The sequence below is a fragment of the Orcinus orca genome, chromosome 11 (assembly GCF_937001465.1).
Source record: "Orcinus orca chromosome 11, mOrcOrc1.1, whole genome shotgun sequence".
In the NCBI taxonomy this organism is placed as follows: domain Eukaryota; kingdom Metazoa; phylum Chordata; class Mammalia; order Artiodactyla; family Delphinidae; genus Orcinus; species Orcinus orca.
This window is the reverse complement of record NC_064569.1, coordinates 95,678,880-95,700,255: the sequence shown is the minus strand read 5'-3', so window position 1 is coordinate 95,700,255 and position 21,376 is coordinate 95,678,880. Positions and strand designations below refer to the sequence as shown.

The 21,376-nt window shown below is 54.1% G+C and overlaps 1 protein-coding gene across 1 annotated transcript; it reads left to right on the top strand.

The window, feature by feature from the left end:
• Positions 1 to 191: 191 nt before the first annotated feature.
• Positions 192 to 21,352, top strand: POLR3H (RNA polymerase III subunit H). Its single transcript, XM_004279531.4, has 9 exons — positions 192 to 339; positions 2,174 to 2,499; positions 7,984 to 8,127; positions 8,565 to 8,695; positions 11,134 to 11,230; positions 17,653 to 17,739; positions 18,210 to 18,273; positions 19,643 to 19,844; positions 21,082 to 21,352. Exons 4-9 carry the CDS (start codon positions 8,585 to 8,587, stop codon positions 21,133 to 21,135), a joined length of 615 nt encoding a protein of 204 aa, XP_004279579.1. The 5' UTR covers positions 192 to 339; positions 2,174 to 2,499; positions 7,984 to 8,127; positions 8,565 to 8,584; the 3' UTR covers positions 21,136 to 21,352.
• The last annotated feature ends 24 nt before the right edge of the window (positions 21,353 to 21,376 follow it).

The following is a 21,376-nucleotide window of genomic DNA, read 5'->3' as shown; positions in this document are numbered from 1 at the left end:
TGCGGCACCTCAGGCCCCTCACTCACTCACACACGCCTTCCTCCTGACGTCAGGAAGAGCTGGAGGGCGGGGCTGGGATGGAAATTTGTACTCCCTGCTTAAAGGGACACAGGGCCCGTCTCCTCTGGCCCCGGCACCACCTCCTGAGTCAGACGCAGGCAGTGCGAGAGAGTTAGCTGCATCTCTCAGGGCCCTAAAGCTTCTTTTTCTGGAAAGTGGCTTTTATTGGCAGGCCAGGGTATAATTTGCCCTGCCAGGTGGGAGCCGTGGCTGAGGAATGCAGAGGAGGAAGAGCTGGGGACAGCCTGCATTCCTGGCAGTGCGGGAGCAAGTGGGGCGGTGAGTGTGTGGGGGGGGGGGGGGTGGGCCGCGGGGTTGGGGGTGAGTCTGGGAGAATGGAGGCCACAGCAGGGTCCCAGGGACTCTCAGACCTTCCTCTCCCCTCTGTACCCTCTTGTGTCTCCTGCCCTCCACTGGTCTGTCCCTCACTTGGCTCTGAGATCCTCGTGAGTGAACCCACGTGGGTAGGTCGCAGGAACCCATCTCTTCCTCTGTCTGACCCACGGCAGGCCCTTGAGCTATTTCTAGTGAATTGAACTGAAGAGGAGTGAACGTTTGCTTCAGACACACACACACACACACACACACACACACACACACACACACACACACACACACACAAGCTTCCAAGCTGGGTGACCTTGGGCAAGTCTCTTACGACTCTGGTCCTCCACACGCTCTGTAAAGTAAGGAAGGAGGCCCTTTCTGAGGCGGCTGTCGGAGGCTCCAGCACAGCCCATGTACAAGCCCAGGCCTGGCTGCAGGAGGCCCCTACACACTGGTTCCTCTTCCCTCTTCCCGTCCCTTCTCCTCAGACTCGGCCTGGAAAGAACGAAGTCTGTCCCTCACGTATCTTTAGTACTGCTGACGCAGCATGGCATTTTCAAAAGAAGCCTTATTAAAAAAAAAAGGAGTGGGGAGTTTTAAAGGAGACAATTAAGAAAGATATAAATACCTAATAAAAATAGCTAGTAAGAGGCATTGAGGGCACCCCACCTGTCAGGCAACCTGCTTTGCCCTCATTTAAAGCTCAGGACAATCCAGCATTGTATTAACATCATCTGGATTTTGCTGGTGAGGAAAGAGTGGCTCAGGTAGGAGGAGTGACTTGCCTGCATTCCTTATCTGGTTACAGGTGTATTTGAACCAATGTGACCGCTTATCCATGCCCTTCCAGAACGTCCCAGAACAATCAGGTTTCTGATTCTGCAAGAGAGATGGTGATACACGTCAGCTGTTGTTACCTGAGGCCCGGAGTTCTGATTCTATTCCACCCAGTCTGAGGACCCTGCGCAGAGGACCCCATCCCCCCTTTAATTCCTCTTCATCCTCTCTGCCTCCATCTCTTCTAAAGATAATAATAGTTTCCAAAGTGCCCTCCCAGGCATCATCCCACCTGTTTCTTATAACAACTCTGTGAGGTTTACCTGGGTGAGGAAACAGGTTGCACAGATGGGCCTGGGCCCCAGGCTCTAGACCCGTGATTTCCACACTCACCCACTTGTTTTTCTGGAGAAGGGCTGGGGCCAGGGTGGACACCTGTGATTTTCCCTGCCCACCACCCACTGTCCCTTCTGGGGGGAAATGCCTCCCTGCTTTCACCTGGGGACTCCTCTCTCCCCTGTCTTGGTCCACAGGACCCCTGGCCCAGGCCGGGCCAATCAGAACCAGAGTCAGGCCTTGGGCTGGAATGCCCCGCAGGCTCTTCTCCCGTGGCTCCTGAGTTGGTAGAGTTTCGGCCTTGAGCTGTTGGTGGCTGGGCGTTACGAGCCAGCAGAGGGGAGTGGCCAGGGAGGACCTCTCTGAGGTGACGATGTTTAAGCTGGGCCCCAAGTGACAAGAAGTATCTGGCCTTGCCACGATCTAGGGAGAATTGTGGGAAGAGGGGATGGTGTGTTAGAAGGCCCTCAGGTGGGAGTGAGCTTTGGCGTGACAGAGGACTGGGAAGGAGGCTGATGTGGCTGGAAGGGGTGAGGGAAGTGAGAGGTAGGGTATGAGCCTGGAGGATGGGAGGCAGGGCCTCAAAGGCCAGTTCTGAGGAGGCTGCGGCTTGGTCCGCTGGGGACAAGGCCAAGGCAAGGGCCAAGGGCCTGACCTGTCCCTTCACATCCAGCCTCCAGTGTCTGCGGCCCTCCCCGCCCCGCCAGCTGGCAAACATGTGCTGTGACTGCCAGGCCGCCAGGGAGCCATGAATGAAGGAGGCTGGGCTGAGGTTTGAAGTAGTGTTATGATTATTCTCGACAAAGACGAGAGGGCACAGCTGTTCATTCAGGAAAAGAGCAGCCCGTGGCACCACCCACCTACCCACCAGCAGCTGAGCTACAAAGAAATCATCTGCTGAAAACCAGGGGCTCCGCCCTGGAGGCTATTTCTGTGGAAACCAAGCATTCAAAATCTCATCTCCTCGAAAGCCTCCGTCGCCTTGGAGAGACTGTAGAGGTGAGTCAAGGCAGGGCAGCCTCTTAGTCTTATTGATTCCAATCAAATTATAATCCCCGTTTTGTTGTTGACTGTCAGCCCACAAGTGGGGGTCAGTTCTGGGCTTATGTGGCCTTGAATCCACATAACCCTTTAAGGTACATACACTCCTAAGGTGTTGGTGCCGGTTGACAGATGCTGAAACTTAGGCACAGAGAGGATAAGAAACTTATCCAGCACCACACAGCTGGTGATAGAGCTGGAATTAAAACACAGGAATTCTGACTTCATTACATTCTTGTTCTTTCTGCTACACCACGCCACACTGCCTTTGCAATGTCTTCAGTTCCCTGGATGCCCTTCTCCTCCACTGTGAGACTCATCTCCAGCCTCTACTAACGATTTTACCCAGTAAAGCAGAGTGGTCCTTCCCTCCTCTCTGGCTATGCCCCAGTCATCTTCTCTAATTCAACTACTGTCCTTCTGCCAGAGAAGATCTTTTCCTGCAGTTCTGACCACGTCATTTGTTCATTCACTCATACATTCGACAAATATTTACTGACTACTTACTATGTGTCAGATGGTCCAGGCTGGAAGACTGCAATGAATGAGACAGGTATATGCCTTGAGTTTACAAAGCTCCTGTTTCATCTAGGAAGAGACTTAGCACAAAGTGCACAAGCAAATAAATGTATAGTCACAAATTATGAAGACAACAAACAAGCAGGGTGAGACGAAGGAGACTAATAGGGCCAAGTCTACCTGCTGAGACAGAGGGCTGAGAAGGGGCCCGGTAAGCTGAGCCCAAGGCGTGAGAAGGAGCCAGCCTTGTCAAAAAGCAGGGAAGAGGGTTTCCCTGGTGGCGCAGTGGTTGAGAGTCCGCCTGCCGATGCAGGGGACACGGGTTTGTGCCCCGGTCCGGGAGGATCCCACATGCCGCGGAGTGGCTGGGCCCGTGAGCCGTGGTCGCTGAGCCTGCGCATCCGGAGCCTGTGCTCCACAACGGGAGAGGCCACAACAGTGAGAGGCCCGCGTATAGCAAAAAAAAAAAAAAAAAAAAAAGCAGGGAAAGGTGTTTCCCAAAGAGAGAACAGCAAGGGAGAACTCCCAGAGGCAGGAAAGGACTCCGCATGTTCAAGGAACTTCAGGTCAGCAGTGTGGCTGGAGCAGAGGCCACATTGTGTAAGGTTTGGGGGACCTGGCAAGAGGCCCGCTCCTCATCTGAGATGAGACAGTGTCGCTGGCAGCCTCGCAGCCTCATCCAGGGTAATGGTCAGGGCAGGCGGGAGGACGGGGGTATGAAAGGCTCTCCTGGCCTTGCCCCTAACCTGGAGCCTACCCTTAGGTTGGTGGGTGAGGGTCTCCTTCTGCTGTAGCTGCTTGGATCCTCTCAAGTCACTAGGAGAAGCTCTCTGTGATGGGGTGAGGGGGTCCCTGGCCCACAGCCGGCCTCCCTTGCACCCTTCCCTGAGGACCTGGGGCTGGAACAGCCAGGCTGACCAGCTGACCTAGGTCTGGGATGGGCCGTGAGCCAGGCCTCTATCAGCCATCTGTCCACAGATGTGCGCTCCTGGACCTTGGGCCTCCAGCCTTCTCAACCCTTAGTGCTCACCTCCGCTCTCACCTTCTGAGCCAGGCTGTCCCTGACCGCCTTGGCCAGAGGAGCAGTTCTCACTCACTTGCTATCACATTATGCATGTGCCCTTTCTCAGCAGCAGTGCCTGAGGTGATCTGTATCTGTTTCCCCATTTACTGTTGGTCCCCCTCACTGTAGCACTAGCCCTCATGCACAGCAGCCCTAACAAATATCTATTGACTTTCTGTACTTTGCTTTTGGCTCAAACCAGAACAGAGAGCAAGGTCCTGGGATGCTTTGTTTAGGTCCCTTCTAGAATCACCGTTCCCGGTGGTCCTCAGCTATGCCTCTGCCTCCATGGAGAGCATTTTTTTTAACATATTTATTATTTTTTTAAAATAAATTTATTTATTTACTTTTGGCTGAGTTGGGTCTTTGTTGCTGCGTGCGAGCTTTCTCTAGTTGCGGCGAGCAGGGGCTACTCTTCGTTGCGGTGTGCAGGCTTCTCGTTGCAGTGGCTTCTCTTGTTGCGGAGCACGGGCTCTAGGTGCGTGGGCTCAGTAGTTGTGGCATGCAGGCTCAGTAGTTGTGGCACACGGGCTCTAGAGCACAGGCTCAGTGTTTGTAGTGCACGGGCTTAGTTGCTCCGCGACATGTGGGATCTTCCCCGAACAGGGCTCGAACCTGTGTCCCCTGTATTGGCAGGCGTATTCTTAACCACTGTGCCACCAGGGAAGCCCAAGGACAAAGTCCTTTTTGAAGATGGAAAGTCGGATAGGATAGCAGCAGGTTTGTGGGGTAGAGATGACCAGGAGCGCCATTTTGGCCCAGGTTAAGCTTGAGTTGCCAAATGGGCACCTGAGCAGGTAGGTTTGTAGACTGTGCAGGGGAGCCCGCCAGTTTAGAGGTGGGTAGAGGAACCTGGGAGGTGGGAAGAGGATCCAGGTGTGTGAAGGAGGAGGGAGTGATCAGCTGGGATAAACGCTGCCCTTGAGGACTGAGAATTACCACTGGATTTGCCGAAGTGGAGGCCATTGTTGACCTTGAAAAAGCAGCTTGGGTTGAGAGGTAGGGCCAAAAACCTGACGGGAGCAGGTTGAAGAGAGGACAAGAAGAGAGGATTTGGAAACAGCAAATGCAGATGACTCCTTCAAGGGGTTTTGCTGGTTAAAGGGAGCAGAAAATGGGGCAGTAGCTGGAGGGAAAGGGGGCCGAGAGGGTTTTTTTTTAAGAAGTGAAAAAAATCTTAATTGCTTTTTAAAATTTGATTTTTATTCAGTTTTTAATTTGAATAGGTAATATGTTCCTATGATCCCAAACATCAAAGATTCTGAAGGGCATTTGAAAAAAAAATTCTCCTTCCTACCTCTGTCACTCTCCCACACCCCTCAGGCATTCAGTTCCTTGCCCTGGAGACAGCCAGCGTAATTAGTCCCAGAGCACACACTCATGCACGCGCGTGCGCACACACACACAGTATTATTTTTCTTTTTATATGAATAGTAACATCCCATATAGACCGCTCTGTGCCTTGCATTTTTTAACAATATATTCTGAATATCATTCTATCTCAAGACACAGAGAGCATTTGCATCCTTTCTATGGCTTTGCATTATTTCCCTCTATGGTACACCGTGTATATTTTTTCATCCAGTCTTCCACTGATGGACAATCATTTGAGATGGGTTCTATCATTATCTCCATTTTACAGAGAGGCAAGGAGGTGCTGAGAGGTTCACCGGCTCCACCACGGTTGCTAGCTAGTGCGCTGCAGCGTGGGAACTCCATGCCCTTAACCACCACTGCTCTCTCCTCATCCTCCTGGATTAGTTTCCAACCCTATTTCTCCTTCACTCCTACACTCTTAGCAATTATTTTGCTAACCCTTTGTTCATTCAAATTGCACATATTTACAAGCGCTGACCTTGTGCCAGGCACAGGGCTAGGCCCTGAGGATGCAGAGGGACAGGACAGAGAAGTCCTCTGCTGTCGAGGAGCTTGCAGACTAAGTCTTTGTGTGTTTTTGTAAGCTACCTCAAAGCTTCTGTGGAAGGACGCAGAGAATTAATAAAGAAGCCTGGTCCTTGTTTTAACTAATGAGGAAAGCAATCGTGCCAACAAATCACTGTTGCAATCCTATGAGCTGAATACTATAAAAAAGCCTGGGAACTCTGCAATTCTGGCCTCATCCCCTGAGCCTGGCCCTCCTCCAGTTTCCCATCTCAGTGAAAGGCCTTAGGCGTTGGCTCCTCCCACTTCCGTCCACAGGTCCTCCACCCTATCTCTGAGAGCACCCCCTGAAGACCTCTGGACTCGGTCCAACTTTGCTCTCCATGGCTACCAGCTTGCTTGGGTCTTCTCTTTCAGGGGTCACCCAGTAATTTCCTCCCTGGTGTTCTTGTCTCCACACCAGCCCCTTCCCATCCACTGTCCCTCCAGCTGATGTGTCACTATGTCATTTCCCCGTTCTGACCTAGAAGGTGCTGCCCTTGGGCTAATGTTGTGGCAGTATAGCCCAGTGGTTAGGATGATCATGGGCTCTGGAGCCTGAATCCCAGCTCTGCCACTTATTAGCTGTGTGACCTAGAACGACCCACTTAACCCCTCCTTGCTTTTGGTGAGGCAAAATGAGAAGAGATAAATGATAATGAAATAAATTAGATAACAATGGTAATAGCTCCTACCTTATACAGCTGTCGTGAGGATTAAAATTAATGGATAGTATAATAATAAGGCCCTTGTGATCTGGACCCTGCCTAGGTCTCCAGTCTCACCAGTTTTCATCTTCCCTATAAATTTTTGGATCCCTGAGAGAGCATCAAATCCTCTGGCCCCGTCCTCCCTCTCCTCCCTGCACCCCCTCTGAGCTGAAGCTGGGCCTGGGAACCAGTTCTTCTTCCCCACTGGATCTTTAACAGCTGTAAAATAGTGTGTTGGATGAATGAATGAGAAAAGGTATTACATTTGGGTTCCAATGGATGAGTAGGAGTTTTTCAGGTAAAGAAGTGTTCAAGGTTGGGCTATATAAAAGGGCTTGCTCCATCCTTCGGGCTGGAAACTCCCAGTGCCAGGAGGACAGAAGGGAGGTGAGGCTGGAGAGGAAGGCTGGGTTTAGTCCAGAATTTCTGCGTGGACAAAAGATATTCATGAAGGGAAGGCTTTTGTGACCATGTGGGAGGTCAGTTGCAGGAAGGACTTGAGGGCAGGAGCTGGGATGTGTGGTGGCTAAGCTCCAGGGCAGCAATGAAAAGGCTCTCAGGGCAGTGATTATAGTGGTGATAGCTGTGGGAATGGAACGAAGAAGGAAAATTTGAGAGATATTTGAGAGGAAGAAATAATGATCTCCTAAATACTTTTTAAAAATTTATTTATTTATTTATGGCTGCATTGGGTCTTCGCTGCTGCGTGTGGGCTTTCTCTAGTTGCGGAGAGCAGGGGCTACTCTCCCTTGCAGTGCGTGGACTTCTCATTGCGGTGGCTTCTCTTGTTGCGGAGCACGGGCTCTAGGAGCGCGGGCTTCAGTAGTTGTGACACGCGGGCTCAGTAGCTGTGGCACATGGGCTTAGTTGCTCCACAGCATGTGGACCAGGGCTCGAACCCGTGTGCCCTGCATTGGCAGGTGGATTCTTAACCACTGCGCCACCGGGAAAGTCCCGTCACTGAGGTTTTTGTTTTGTTTTGTTTGTCCCAGTATATTATCACTTTTCAGTTGAGATGTAATCTGCCTACAATTAAATGCAAAGATCTTAAGTGTTGAGCTGGATGGGTTTTGACAATTATATACAAATATATACAATTATATACATCTCTGTAACCAGCCGCTAAAAGATACAGAACATTTCTATCATCCGAGAAAGGTCCCGCCAGTCAATTCTCTCCGTTTCCAGAGTACTGTAGGGTCTAAGCATACTGTGTTTGCGTTCTGAAAGGATCACTCTGGCTGCAGCTTAGAGGACGGCCCGAGGCCAGCAAGGAGAGTAGTTACCGGCTGGGCGAGAGATGACTGGATTGCACCGAGGTCGCCTAGCAACCTGAGAGCGTTGTCGGAGGGTTGACAGCTGCGCCTGCGGCAGGCAAGGCCCCACCCCACCCCACCCAGGCCCCTCCCCCCGTCCCGCCCCGCGCACAAGCCGGTAGACAGCTCCGCCCCGCGTCGGGGGGCGGGCCGAGGATTCTTATTGGTCGGTCCTCCGGAAGCTACCGGATTCGGAGTCTCGCCTAAAGTCTTGCCGCCGCTGGCTGCGTGTGGGTTCGCGGTGCGTGGCGGTGGCGCTTGGCGAGGGCCGTGTGTGGCTGGCCGCGCACCCCTCCCGCTCGAGCCCGAGACCCTGCGGCTGAGCCTCATTTTCCTCTCTTTGTAGTAGCGGAGCACGCCCCGCACGGGACACCCCTACGGTGCAGCCCCATTTCTGGCCTGGGGGCTGGTCACAGCTGTTGGAACGGGACGGAGCGGGCTCGGGGATCCCCACAGCCCCAGGCCCCGGTGCGTGACTGACCCACTCGTTCCCAGAGCCCCCCGCGCAGGCCGGGATGTTCGTCCTGGTGGAGATGGTAGACACCGTGCGGATCCCCCCGTGGCAGTTTGAGAGGAAGCTCAACGACTCCATTGCCGAGGAGTTGAACAAGAAGTTGGCCAACAAGGTACTGGGTCCACGGGGTCGCGGGCAGGCCTTGGCACGGGAGGGCCCAGCACTGCTTACCCACCCGCTGCCGGCCTGGCCATGCCAAGCCTTGGAGTTGGGCAACTAGCTTAAAGTCTCAGAATTCGGTTTCTAAGCCTGTGCATGGGATGGGGGTAATCCTTAACCCACTAGGATGCTGGCAGGAATCAAAAGAAAAACTGGGTTTGAAAAAGGCCTTGTAACTGGGAATTGCTAGCGTCCCCACTTCCAAATTACTTTGCAATCTAGGGCGAGTCCTTTACTCACTCTGGGTCTCAGTTTCCATTTGTAAAATGGAAATAGTAATTGCTGCCCAACCATGCATTGTTTCTGTGAAGATGGATGGTAGTTTAGCTATAAGGAGGTTTATCCATTCATTCCTGCAAAAAAATGTTTGTGCACCTTTTATGTGCCAGGCTAGCATGCCTTAGTGCTGGGTCCTCAGAGGCCTTCCCATGGCCTTTTCTGAAGCAGCCCTGCCTCTGCAGTTATTCTGTGCCATATCACTCTTTCCTTCTTAGCACTCACCACTCTTTTCTTATTTGTTTACTTGGTTACTGTTTTTCTCTTTCCCCCTCCATGAGGGCAAGTGACTGTTGTCTTCTTCCCCATGGTATCCCCCATATTTAGCCAGAGTCTGGCACAGAGTAGATGTTCCATAATTGTTTATTAAACGAATAAGACAAGCTTCTGCTCTGTAGTGTGGTGGGGAGAGCTGATATGGGTGAGAGACTCCCACAGCTGAGTGTGTGATGAGAAGTTGAGGTAAATGTTACGAGAACAGGTGTTCACAAGCCTGTGGAATGAAGGAACTTCACCTACAATGAGGGAGACAAGAGGGTTTGCTAGGGAGGTGGTGCTTGAGCTGAGATCTGGTGGTGAGGAAGAACTAACATAGGGGATTTGTTTTTTTTGTGGTGGGGAGGTTCTGGGCAGAGAGTAGAGCTGTGCAGGAAGCAGAAACAGGATGTGCAAAGGCCCTGTGGCAGGAGGGAGTATCGCATCTATCATGGCATGGAGGGGCTGGTGTGGCCTGAGCACACAGAGCGAGGAGAGGCTGGAAAGTGGTGGGAGCCAGGTCATACAGGGCCTGCAGGACTTCATCGAATAATGGTCTTCAGCAGGAGGTAGTAGGCTGAGGAGAGAGCCAGAGGAAGATTGGCTGGCTGTAGGCAGGAGGCAGGTCCCTTCCATAGAGCCTGAAATCACAGAAGGTGGAGTGTACAGACCTAGGGATTTGTTGTTGGTGGAGAGAACTCATGGAGTCCTTAGTGGATGGTGTCTGATTACTTTGTGAGGTAAAAGGAGAAGGGACCTCTAAGGGACAAAGAAAAAAGGTGTGAAAGTTACAAGAAGGGTATATAGTCCTTCTGTAGTGCAGGTCCTTCTCTGACCTGTTCAGACAAATATTTCTTTTTTTTTTGGCCACGCTGCGAGGGTTGCAGGATTTTAGTTCCCTGACCAGGGATCGAACCGGGGCCCTCAGCAGTGAAAGAGCTGGACTGCCAGGGAATTCCCAGACAAGTATTTCTGTATTTGAATTATTGAGTCATTTGAGAGGAGGCCACACAGAAGAGGTCCAAGGTCCAGCCAAGGGCACACATCTTGTGCTTCCAAAGCCAGCCGACTGCCTCATTGCCCTGAGGTCTGGCCAGGACTCTGAGTTCTCTGAGCTTCCTGCTAATCCTTGAACAGTCCTGCAAGGTCTCTAACTGGGAGGTGATGACGCTGGTGTCAGATAAACAGACACCAAGCAGCTAGTCCTTTGCAGCATCCTGGAGTGGAGATGGGTCATGGGATGTCCTCTGCCTGTTCTCTGCCCAGTTTCAGGGCCTCCCATGTGTCACTCTGCCAGCCTCAGTCCCTGTGGCCCCGTCTGTGTGTCCGAGACTTTGTGAGCAGAACAGCGATTAGCTGTGGTCTGACACTTTAAACTGTGAGCTCTAGTATGGAACTGGGGCCTTGGAAAGTGTAGGTTTAACCAGGGGTTCCCCACCACTGATCCTTATTAGTAATGATAATGATCCTTGATTGGTGATTGTTATTTCTAGCAGGTGAGCTGGCTACTGAGCTAGGTACTTCGCAGCTGTTCTCTTGATTTAACAACCCAACAGCCTGGTATGTCCATTTTTGCAGATGGGTAAACTGAGGCTCAGAGAAGTGACCTTGGTCACACAGGGAATGGTGGAGCTGGCGTTGTAACCTGCATCCGTCATGTCACCAAAGACCTTGTTCTTTCCAGAGTTCAGCATCCTCCCCGAGTTCCTTACCTCAGGCAGTGCCCCAATGCATTTCCAGCTGTAAACGGGGATAATCATACCTGCAGAGCGCGGGGTTGAGGTGGGGGGTGGATCTCAGGAGAGACTGCGCAGGGAGCTGGGCCTCGAGGTCACGGGCTGTGTACACGGATGCCCACAGGTCGTGTACAACGTGGGACTCTGCATCTGCCTGTTTGACATCACCAAGCTGGAGGACGCCTATGTGTTCCCGGGGGACGGTGCATCACACACCAAAGGTGGGTGCCCTCCTTCTGGGCACTGGGCTTCTTGGGGCTCAGTTTTCTGTAGGGGGAGTCCTGGTCAGGGTGTTGGGAGACCTGGGGCCTAGTCCTGACTCTGCCAGGAATTTACTGGGTGATCATAGGCAGAATCTTCCCCTTTCTGGGCCTCAGTTTCCTATCTATAAGAAGGGGAGGTAGACAAGGTGATTCTCAAGGCTTCTCCAGCTCTGAGATTGTGGCTCTGTGTCTGTGTCCCCTTTGGTCTTGTGTGTTATATGAGCCCTGCTCTGCCTGGCTCTCAGGCTGCTCAGGTAGGGTGGGTGGACAGATAGTGGAAGACAATTGGAGTAGGCATTGCTAGCTTAAAAGTGGGGAGAGCGGAGGGGAGCACAGCTGCCCCTCTTGGGGAGATGGCTGGTTGGGGTTGGGAGACTTTGAGGGACACCAAGACATAATGGTTAAAAGTGTGGCCTCTAGGTTTAAAGCCCAACTCTGCTACTTACTTGCTGTGTGTCCTGAGCGGAACATGTAACTTCTCTGTGCCTGTGTTTCCTCTTCAGTAAAATGCAGTTAACAGACTTTATTTTTTAACAGTAGACGTTATGGTTGTGAGAATTACTAAGTTAATATGTACAAAGCTCTCAGGACAGGACCTTGGCACAGAGCGAGTGCTTGATGGCTCATCGATTTGAATTGTTTCTCCGATTCTGTGGGTCAGCTCGGTGGTGGTCCTCTGGGCTGGCTTGGCTAGGGCTGGATGGTATAGGGTGGTCTCATGTGTCTGGTGGTTGACAGACTGGTTGGATGGGGGGCTTCGGCTGGGTTTCACGTCTCTGCTCGGTGTGGTGTCCTCTTTCAGTAGGTAGACTGGGCACCAAAGCACAGATGCTTTTCAGGCCTCTGCTTATATCCCATTGGCCAGAGCAGGTCACATGGCCGAGGCCAGAGTCTAAGGATGGAGAAGGGCTTCCTCTGGATGGGAGGGGCTGCGGTCACATTGGCAAGGGATGTGCACCCCGGATGGGAGGGAGGAGTAGAGGGCGGGTCACCTTGAGGAGAGGGCTCAGGGAGGAAGCGGGGTGTTCTCTCCCCTGCCTGGACAAACCAGATCAGAAGCAGAGGGCAAGGGTGCCATTGAGGTGGTCCGGGGCTAGTCGGGGTGCAGGCATGCCTCTCGCCTTCCGCTGGGCGCTCGTCTGCCTGCCCCAGACCCTCTGAGTCAGAATCTCTGGGGAGGGGCCTGCAGGGATTCTCACACGAGGCCGCATTTCAGGAGCCCTGCCTTGGCCTGTACTGGGGGCGGGGGGCGGGTGTCAGCCTCAGCACAGAGATGTCCGAGCATTCCAGAATGTGCCGTGAGGCTGCCTGGTGTGTGTGCAGGAATCCAGAGACTTAATTAGTTCTCACGGATGCCGTTGAACTCTGTGGAGAGCTGCGTGTGGGGACCAGGACGGTTTCGTTAGCAGAAAGACCAGTCGGTGATGTGGACACAAGGCCACGAGGGCTCTGAGCCCAGTCTCTGTCGTGGGACAGGGGCCTTGCTGTCCAGGAGACAAGTGGTCAGGGGGCCAGAACTTCAAGAAAAACTCAAAGGGACTTCCCTGGTGGTGCACTGGTTAGGAATCCGCCTGCCAATGCGGGTGACACGGGTTCGATCCCTGGTCCGGGAGGATCCCACATGCCGCAGAGCAACTAAGCCCGTGAGCCCCAGCTACTGAGCCTGTGCTCTAGAGCCTGTGACCCACAACTACTGCTGAGCCCACGTGCCACAACTACTGAGGCTCGCGCGCCTAGAGCCCGTGCTCCGCAATGAGAGGCCCGTGCACCACAACGAAGAGTAGCCCCGGGCTTCCCTGGTGGAGCAGTGGTTGAGAGTCCACCTGCCAATGCAGGGGACACGGGTTCGTGCCCCGGTCTGGGAAGATCCCACATGCCACAGAGTGGCTGGGCCCGTGAGCCATGGCTGCTAAGCCTGCGCGTCCGGAGCCTGAGCTCTGCAGCGGGAGAGGCCACAGCAGTGACAGGCCCGGGTACCGGAAAAAAAAAAAAAAAAAGAGTAGTCCCCGCTCACTACAACTAGAGAAAGCCTGCGTGCAGCAACAAAGACCCAACGCAGCCAAAAATTAATTAATTAATTAATTAAAAAAAAAGAAAAAAAACTCAGAGAAGAAAGTTAAATATGAGGAAATTCTGTCCGTTCATTTGGGTGTGTCTGCTGCTTGGTGTAGGACTTCACTGCTGGTTTTCTTATCCACCCTGCTTCACCCTGGGTCCCCTGCGTTCTTGGGAATGAGGTACAGGAGTAGAGCCCAGGGTTAGGCCTGTCACACAGACCTGGAGTTGAACTGTGGCTCAGGCCCCCCTTCGTGGGGACCTCAGGCATGTGACTACCTTCCTCAGCCACACTCTCCTCATGTGTAAAATGGGCTTAACACTCGTGGCTACAAGGCTCCTCAGGGCCCGTCGAGCATCGCGCAGGGTGAGTCTTTGGTCTGTGGTGGGGATCGGTGGCCAGGCTTTGAGGCTGAGCACAAGCCCAGGCCCCCCTCCCGCCACTGCCTCGCCAGGGCTGTGGCCAAGGGTGTGCTGAGCGGGGCTCCGCACCGGGCCTCTGCCTTCGCTTAGAGGATTATTCATTTGCCAGTTGCCTTCTGCTTCTTTCTGTTTCTCCTCCTACTCAGGCCAGATTACTTTACCTGTCTCTCTGGGACTCACTCCTGGAAAAACGGTGTAATGATAATGGTACCCGCCTCACACAGCCCTTGCGAGGAATAAACGAGAAAAACCACGGGAGGCCTTTGGTCCGGTGCCTGGCGCATAGTAGGTGCTCACGACATGTTAGCCTTTGTGACTGGTGACACTGGCCCCGACTGGCCAGCCTTATCCCTTGTCACTTAGGGTACCTTTCCTTGGCACCAGCCCTGTGTTCTCCATGCCTGCCCAGCCGGCTGGACCCGCCTCCTTCCCCTGCCTCTGGCTGAACTGGGGCCCCGCTCTGGGCTCTGGAGCAGCCTGTCTTTGTGCCCACCGTTTGCTTTGCTCTTTTCCCTTGTTTTTTAAGTTGTGATAAAACACATATAACATAAAATTTACCATTTTTAGTGTATAGTTCGGTGGTATTCAGTGCATTTACATTGTTGTGTGGCCATCACCACCATCCATCTCCAGAACTTTATTGTCTTCTTTTTTTTTAAACTTATTATTTTTTTAATTTAATTTTATTTATTTATTTTTAATTTATTTATTTTTGGCTGCGTTGGGTCTTTGTTGCTGTGTGCAGGCTTTCTCTAGTTGCAGCGAGCAGGGGCTGCTCTTTGTTGCAGTGCGTGGGCTTTTCATTGCAGTGGCTTCTCTTGTTGTGGATCATGGGCTCTAGGCGTGCGGGCTTCAGTAGTTGTGGCACGTGGGCTCTACAGCACGGGCTCAGTAGCTGCAGCACACAGGCTCAGTAGTTGTGGCTCACGGGCTCTAGAGCGCAGGTTCAGCAGTTGTGGCTCACGGGCTTAGTTGCTCTGCGGCATGTGGGATCCTCCCGGATCAGGGATTGAACCCGTGTCCCCCGCATTGGCAGGCGATTCCTAACCAGTGCACCACCAGGAAAGTCCCTTTATTGTCTTCTGAAACTGAATCTCTGTCTCCACTAAACAACAGTTCCCCAGCCCCTGCCCCCCAGCCCTTGTCCACCACCATTCTACTTTCTGTCTCTATGAATTCGACTACTCCAGGTACCTCATGTGAGTGGAATCATGGTATTTGTCCTTTGTTGAAACTCATCATATCCTGAGGCAGCCCTACGTATCCTGGAACAAAGTTTGCTCGAGCCTACAACTAAGAATGGGTCTTCCTCTTCTTACTGGTCCTTCAGACCCATCCTTTTTGACTTTCCAGTCTTCCCACCTGCAGGCTAAACATCCCTAGAACTTCAGATGGGGGTCTTGGGAGGTGGCCCGCAACATAGCACCATCCCAGCTGGCCCTCCAGCTGGTCTGTGGCCTCCTATTTTATTTTATTTATTATTTTTTTTGGCCGTGTGGCATGTGGGATCTTAGTTCCCCGGCCAGAGAGCGAACGTGTGCTCCCTGCAGTGGAAGCGTGGAGTCTTAACCACTGGACCGCCAGGGAAGTTCCTTCCTTTTTGTTTTTTAATTGAGATATAATTCACATACCATGAAATTCACCCTTTTAAAGCATACGGTACAGTGGCTTTTAGTATATTCACCAGGCTGTGTGACTATCACCACTGGCTAATTCCAGAACATTTTCATCACCCCCAGAAGAAACACCGTACTCATTAGCAGTTACTCCCCGCTCTGCCAGCCCCTGACAACCATTAATCGACTTTCTGTCTCTGGATTTGCCTATTTTGGACGTTTCATATGAATAGAATCGTAAAATACGTGGCCTTTTGTGATTGGCTTATTTCATGTAGCATAATGTCCTCGAGGTTCTTCCATGTTGTTGCATGTGTCGGTACTTTATTCCTTTTTGAGGCTGAATAATCTCCCATTGTATGGATATGTCACATTTTGTTTATACATTGATCTGTTGTCAGACTGGGTGGCTCACCATTTGCTTCTGGAGGTAATTGTTCCAGCCTTGAGCTCCCTGGGCACAGGATCCTGTGTCATCCTGCCCCTGCAAGCCCAGTGCCCAAATCGGGCCTGGCACAGACCTGGCAGAGGCTCCGTGGGGATTTATTAAAATGAACTGACATTGGGTCATACAGGGGACAGGATTTTTCCATACTGTGCGTAAGTGACATCTGCCCTCATGTACCCTCTCCGAGGTCAGCATGCGGCTCTCCCATCTTAAGAAGGCTCAGAGGGCTTGTGTTTGTCTCCTCCCAGGGAGGGAGGGGCACCAGCTGCCTCCTCTCCTTTTCCCACACTTTCCTGCCTGGTGGAGCCATGGGGAAGCAGCCTGGTGGGGAGCTGGGGGCCAGGTGGACCCTGCTGTCCTTGGGGTGAGGCTGCCAGGCCAGGCAGCTGAGGGCACTGGTAGCAGAAGCCTGTGTTTGGGGATTAAACCCTTTCTGAGGAAGGGAGATTCAACCCAGTGTTCCTGTCTCATGGTTCAGAAAGACTTGGAGTTTCCCCTTGGCAGAACAGCTGTGTGACTGTGAGTGGGTAACTCAGCCTCTCTGAGCCACTTGCGCATGGTCACACTGGGGAAGCATGACATCTGACACAGGTGGATCGTGATGGGCACTGGGCGACTGCCAGGGGGCAGCCTTATGGTTATTTACTAGCCCTGGCGGAATTCAGGCCCTAGACACCACCTTTGGGGCTCGGTGGACACCCCGTGTGTGTGCGTGCACGCGTGTGTGCAGGGCAGGGGGCAGGCGCTCAGCAAGGGGCAGCAGTGATGGAGTGACGGCTTCTGCCAGGCTGTGGAGTCAGAGTCTGTGATGTGGGCACAGACCTTACCTGATACTTTTCTTGGGGTCAGGTGAGTAGGGACCACATAGGACAGGACTTGAGAACCCACAGAGGCATTTTTGCTGGTTTATTGGCTCTTCCCCCACCCCAAATTCCAGAGCATTTTTAGCATCCTGTTCCAGGTCAGAGCTATGCCTGGGGCAAACTTTGCCAATCAGCAGGAGATGGGGGAACTTGTTTCCAAACCTGGTTCTCTTTGCCAGTTGCTTCTGCCCTTGTTAGAATTTAAAGGAGAGAGCCTGGGCTTCCCTGGTGGCAGAGTGGTTATGAATCCACCTGCCAACGCAGGGGACATGGTTCGAGCCCTGGTCCGGGAAGATCCCACATGCCGCGGAGCAACCAAGCCCGTGCGCCACAACTACTGAGCCTGTGCTCTAGAGCCCGTGAGCCACAACTACTGAACCCACGTGCCACAACTACTGAAGCCTGCACACCTAGAGCCCGTGCTCCACAACAAGAGAAGCCACCACAATGAGAAGCCTGCGCACCGCAATGAAGAGTAGCCCCTGCTCACGCAACTGGAGAAAGCCCGCGAGCAGCAACGAGAACCCAGCGCAGCCAAAAATAAAAATAAATAAATTTTTTAAAAAAAGAAAAAAAAGAACAGCAGCCCGGTAATTTTAAAAATAAATAAATAAATAAAGGAGAGAGCCTGGAGGAAGGCTGGAATTGACTTTGGAGTCATTGCTGGCCCAGAATCTGAGCTCAGCTGTGACTGATGGATTTGGGAACTGAGCCTCAGTTCCAGGGCCAGTGCTGCCGGCCTCTCACACGGGGGCCAAGTTGTGGCCTTGCCGGGGATGGGGCCGAGGGTCCCTCCGGCTTAGCTAACAGGTCTAGGCCCACGGGCGCCTGGCGTGGACTGCTGTGTGGCTTCTTGGTGCCGCCACGGGGTCAGCATGCCAGTGAGTGAGAGTGGACACTGGAAAGCACAGGCCACCCCAGCTGGAGCAGCCTTTCCTCATGGCCTGCTCATCACCGACACGCTTTCATTTCCAGTTCACTTTCGCTATGTGGTGTTCCATCCGTTCCTGGACGAGATTCTGATTGGAAATATCAAAGGCTGCAGCCCGGAGGGAGTGCACGGTAATGTTGGCCCTGAGTCCTCACATGAGACCCGGGAGCACGCTGGGGGCAGATGGCGGGGCTGGCCTGCCTCCCTTTAGCTTCTGTGCTGGGCCGCATGGTCAGGGGAGGGGTCACATAGGGAAAGAGAACCTTCCCGAGCTGTCTGAGCAGCTTGTGCGCAAGGGGGATGCTCAGCCCCCTGTGCTCTAACTGTGCGGACCTAGGCCAGCTGGGGGCCGTCACTGCAAGGCTGTGAGTCAGGACCTTAGGGCAGGCACTGGAGCTGGCAGAGGTGACTCGGGGCCCTTGGCATCCGCTGGTCCCTGTCGTGCAGTGTCCACCTCGGGTTTGGGTGGCTGCTCAGGCTGTGGCAGAGGCGTGGGGCTCTGGGGTGGGGACGGGGCCCAGGGTTCCATGGGCAGCACAGGGTAAGGGCTTGCTTGTCCATTCTGAGCCCCGTCTCATGCTGTCACCTGCGTGTCTTCCAGTCTCTCTAGGGTTCTTCGATGACATTCTCATCCCTCCAGAGTCACTGCAGCAGCCGGCCAAGTTGTATCCTCCCAGGGTTAGAGTGGGTCATGGAGGAACTCGGGCCTCTCCAAAGGAAGGTCCTCACTCTTCGAGGTGGCCTTGGGTCCTGTGACCTGATGCTGCTGGCCTCTGCCCACCCCTCCAGCTTGCATTTTGCTCTGGAAGCACTGACCTGCCTGTGCTTCTCACACTGACCGTGGTGTCTGCACACCTGCGCCTCCATCTGGACTGTCAGGCCTGGTTCCAGCTCAGTGCGCTTAGGTTGTCCCTTCAGGAGTCATCTCAAAGGTCACCTCCCTCTAGAGGCCCGCCTGACTGGCCCACCTCCCCCCCTCAGCTAACATTTGAGGGCTTGGCTCTGCGGGTCCTAGGCTGGTTGAAGATTCCCGTTGCTGGCTCCCCCATTGTCCCTGTCCCGGCCCTTGCCTGCTGCACTGGGGTTGCTGTTTCTGTGGGTGCTCACCGAGACCGCTCACCAGGAGGGACCCCATCTTGTCCCGACTGTACCCGCAATGCCCAGCATGGGACCTGGCGCAGAGGAGGGGCAGGACCCATCTGCGGGGCTGCCATTAGAGGGCAGCATGTCTCTTCGGTGTGAGCTCTGCTGATTGGAGGGGGGCCATCCAGCAGAGCCGGCAGTAGGGAGCCGGGGTGCGTGCGTGCGTGTGCGCGCGCACGCGCGCATGTGTGCAGGGCAGGGGCTGTGTGTGGCTCTGGAACTTGTCAGAAAACCTGGCCCAGGCTGGCCTGTCCCTCAGCCTGGTGACCTTCCATCCTGCCGTGTCCTCTTGGAAACTGGGCAGGTCCTTGGGCTGCCTGCTGTCAAGTGTCCTGAGGCATGGAGAGGGATGTGGAATTGCACTATGTGGAGAACACTGGCCAGCGTCAGTGAGCGCTCGGGCCGACCGAGGGGTCCTGTGGAAAGCACTTTCCACGTGTGCTGTTTTATTACCTCCCCACCGCAGCCCTGGAGGGCAGGCCTTACTGTAATCTGTGTTTTACAGAGGGGGACCCTGAGGCACCGAGAGCTTGGGCCTGGCCCCGGTGGGTGGTGGAGCTGAGGTTTGAACTTGGCAGTTGGCCTCTGAGAGGACACACGGGCAGAGTAAGACCTCAGGCACCGAGGGGCTGTGGTCATTCCATGTTGAGGCAGAGCTCGCGCTGTGCTCTGGAGCTCCTTCCTGCGCTGGTGTCCCGTGGTGCCTGCCCGGGGTCCGTGTTCCCAGTCTGGATCCTGGTGCCCAGGAAATCCAGCCACTCACTGGGCCCGGCCCGACCTTGCCTCTCGCACACAGCGCTGGGCCTGCTTTTCCTGTGACTTCCCAAAGCATCCCCAACACTCTGGCTCCCCCGTGGCCTGGTTGTTGCCTTGACCCTGCGCCCCACCCAGCGATGAGGCAGAGCAAGTGTGGGTGTGGGAGTACGAGACGGAGGAAGGAGCGCACGACCTATACATGGACACCGGAGAGGAGATCCGCTTCCGGGTGGTGGACGAGAGCTTTGTGGACACGTCCCCCACTGGGCCCAGCTCAGCCGATGCCACCTCTTCCAGCGAGGAGCTGCCAAAGAAGGAGGCTCCGTACACGCTTGTGGTGAGCTGTCCTCATAAGACTGTGGGGAACCGCGGGGCGGGAGGCCCCAGCAGGTCAGGGTGCAGGTCCCTGTTGTGGGGTCTTGGGCAGTCCCTTCTCCCTGGGGAGCCCCATTTCTGCAGGCCAGGGCAGCGGTAATTCTTTGTTTTTTCCTTATAAATTTATTTTTTGGCTGCGTCGGGTCTTTGTTGCTGTGCGTGGGCTTTCTCTAGTTGCAGGGAGCGGGGGCTACTCTTGGTTGTGGTGCGGTGGCTTCTCCTGTTGTGGAGCACGGGCTCTAGGCACGCGGGCTTCAGTAGTTGTGGCTCATGGGTTCTAGAGCACAGGCTCAGTAGTTGTGGCTCACGGGCTTAGTTGCTCTGTGGCATGTGGGATCTTCCCAGATTAGGGCTCGAACCCGTGTTCCCTGCATTGGCAGGTGGATTCTTAACCACTGCGCCTCCAGGGAAGCCCAGGGCAGCAGTAATTCTTGCAGTGAGGTCGTAAAGCTGCCATGGCTGCTGGGGAGGGCAGGGGAGTCAGGCCCCTGCCCACAAGAGGGATGACACCAACTGGACAACAAGACTGTGGGTCAAGGGGCTGAGAGAGGAAGAAACCAAGGGAGGGGTGGGCTGCTCCCACTACAAACCCACACGGCCTGAGGTGGCAGGGAAGCTGCAACCGGCCAGATCTGACTTGGGTCCCTTTTGTCTTTTATCCTCATGAAGCCAGACAGTGAGCGACACATGACAAAAGTGGGATTTCAGGGGTCTGCTGGTAGGGTTTTCTGGTATAACGTGGGCCCCGTAGTTCACTTTTAGGGCACCTGTCTTTGTCAGGATTGTGGGTGGCCCAAGGCTTCCCCTCTGCGTGTGTTTGGAAGCTGGGGCTCAAGGTTACTAGGCCTTTCTGGCAGAACTAGACCACGAGTGGGTCAGAAGCCAGGCCCAGGACTGGTCTGCTGGTGCCTGTGTGGGCCAGGCCTGGGGGTGAGGGGTGAGAGGCTGTACCCTCGGTAAACCAGCACTTTCCTTACATGCCTCAGGAGAGGCTGGAGCAGGAGAGGGGAGTCTGGACCAGCGGGGAGTACTGCTGCAGCTTCGGCATGTCCCCAGAGCCTCCTGGCTGGGGTGTGCCCCACCATCCCTTTGGCCTGTGCTGGGCGCCTAAAAGGGCGGGCCCCCATTGCCTCCTGTCCAGGTTGGCTCCAGCTCTAAAGGTAGATGAAACATGCCTGTTCTCTCTCTCCCCCTGGCAGGGATCCATCAGTGAGCCGGGCCTGGGCCTTCTCTCCTGGTGGACTAGCAGCTAGCACTGGGGCTTTGACACTGGACCCTGCCCAGCCCTCGGGAAGGTGGTGCGGCGGGTCCTGAAGACGACAGGATGCCGAGGAGCAGCCTGTGCCCTTCCAGGCTGTCCCCTCCCCTCCTCCTCCCAGACCTACTCCACTAAGTCCCACCGTCCACATGGACTTCTGCCTGTCAGTGACAACAAAGATATTTAATAAATGATGGCCACGTCAGTTGGGAGAGCCACCATTGTCTCAGTGTTCT

Bases quoted from the DNA above. Each gene is read 5' to 3' on its own strand.
- POLR3H (XM_004279531.4), top strand. From the start codon at position 8,585: ATGTTCGTCCTGGTGGAGATGGTAGACACCGTGCGGATCCCCCCGTGG. The intron at 17,740-18,209 runs GTAATGTTGGCC...CGTGTCTTCCAG, and splicing joins CAGCCCGGAGGGAGTGCACG to TCTCTCTAGGGTTCTTCGAT. The intron at 18,274-19,642 runs GTATCCTCCCAG...CGCCCCACCCAG, and splicing joins CTGCAGCAGCCGGCCAAGTT to CGATGAGGCAGAGCAAGTGT.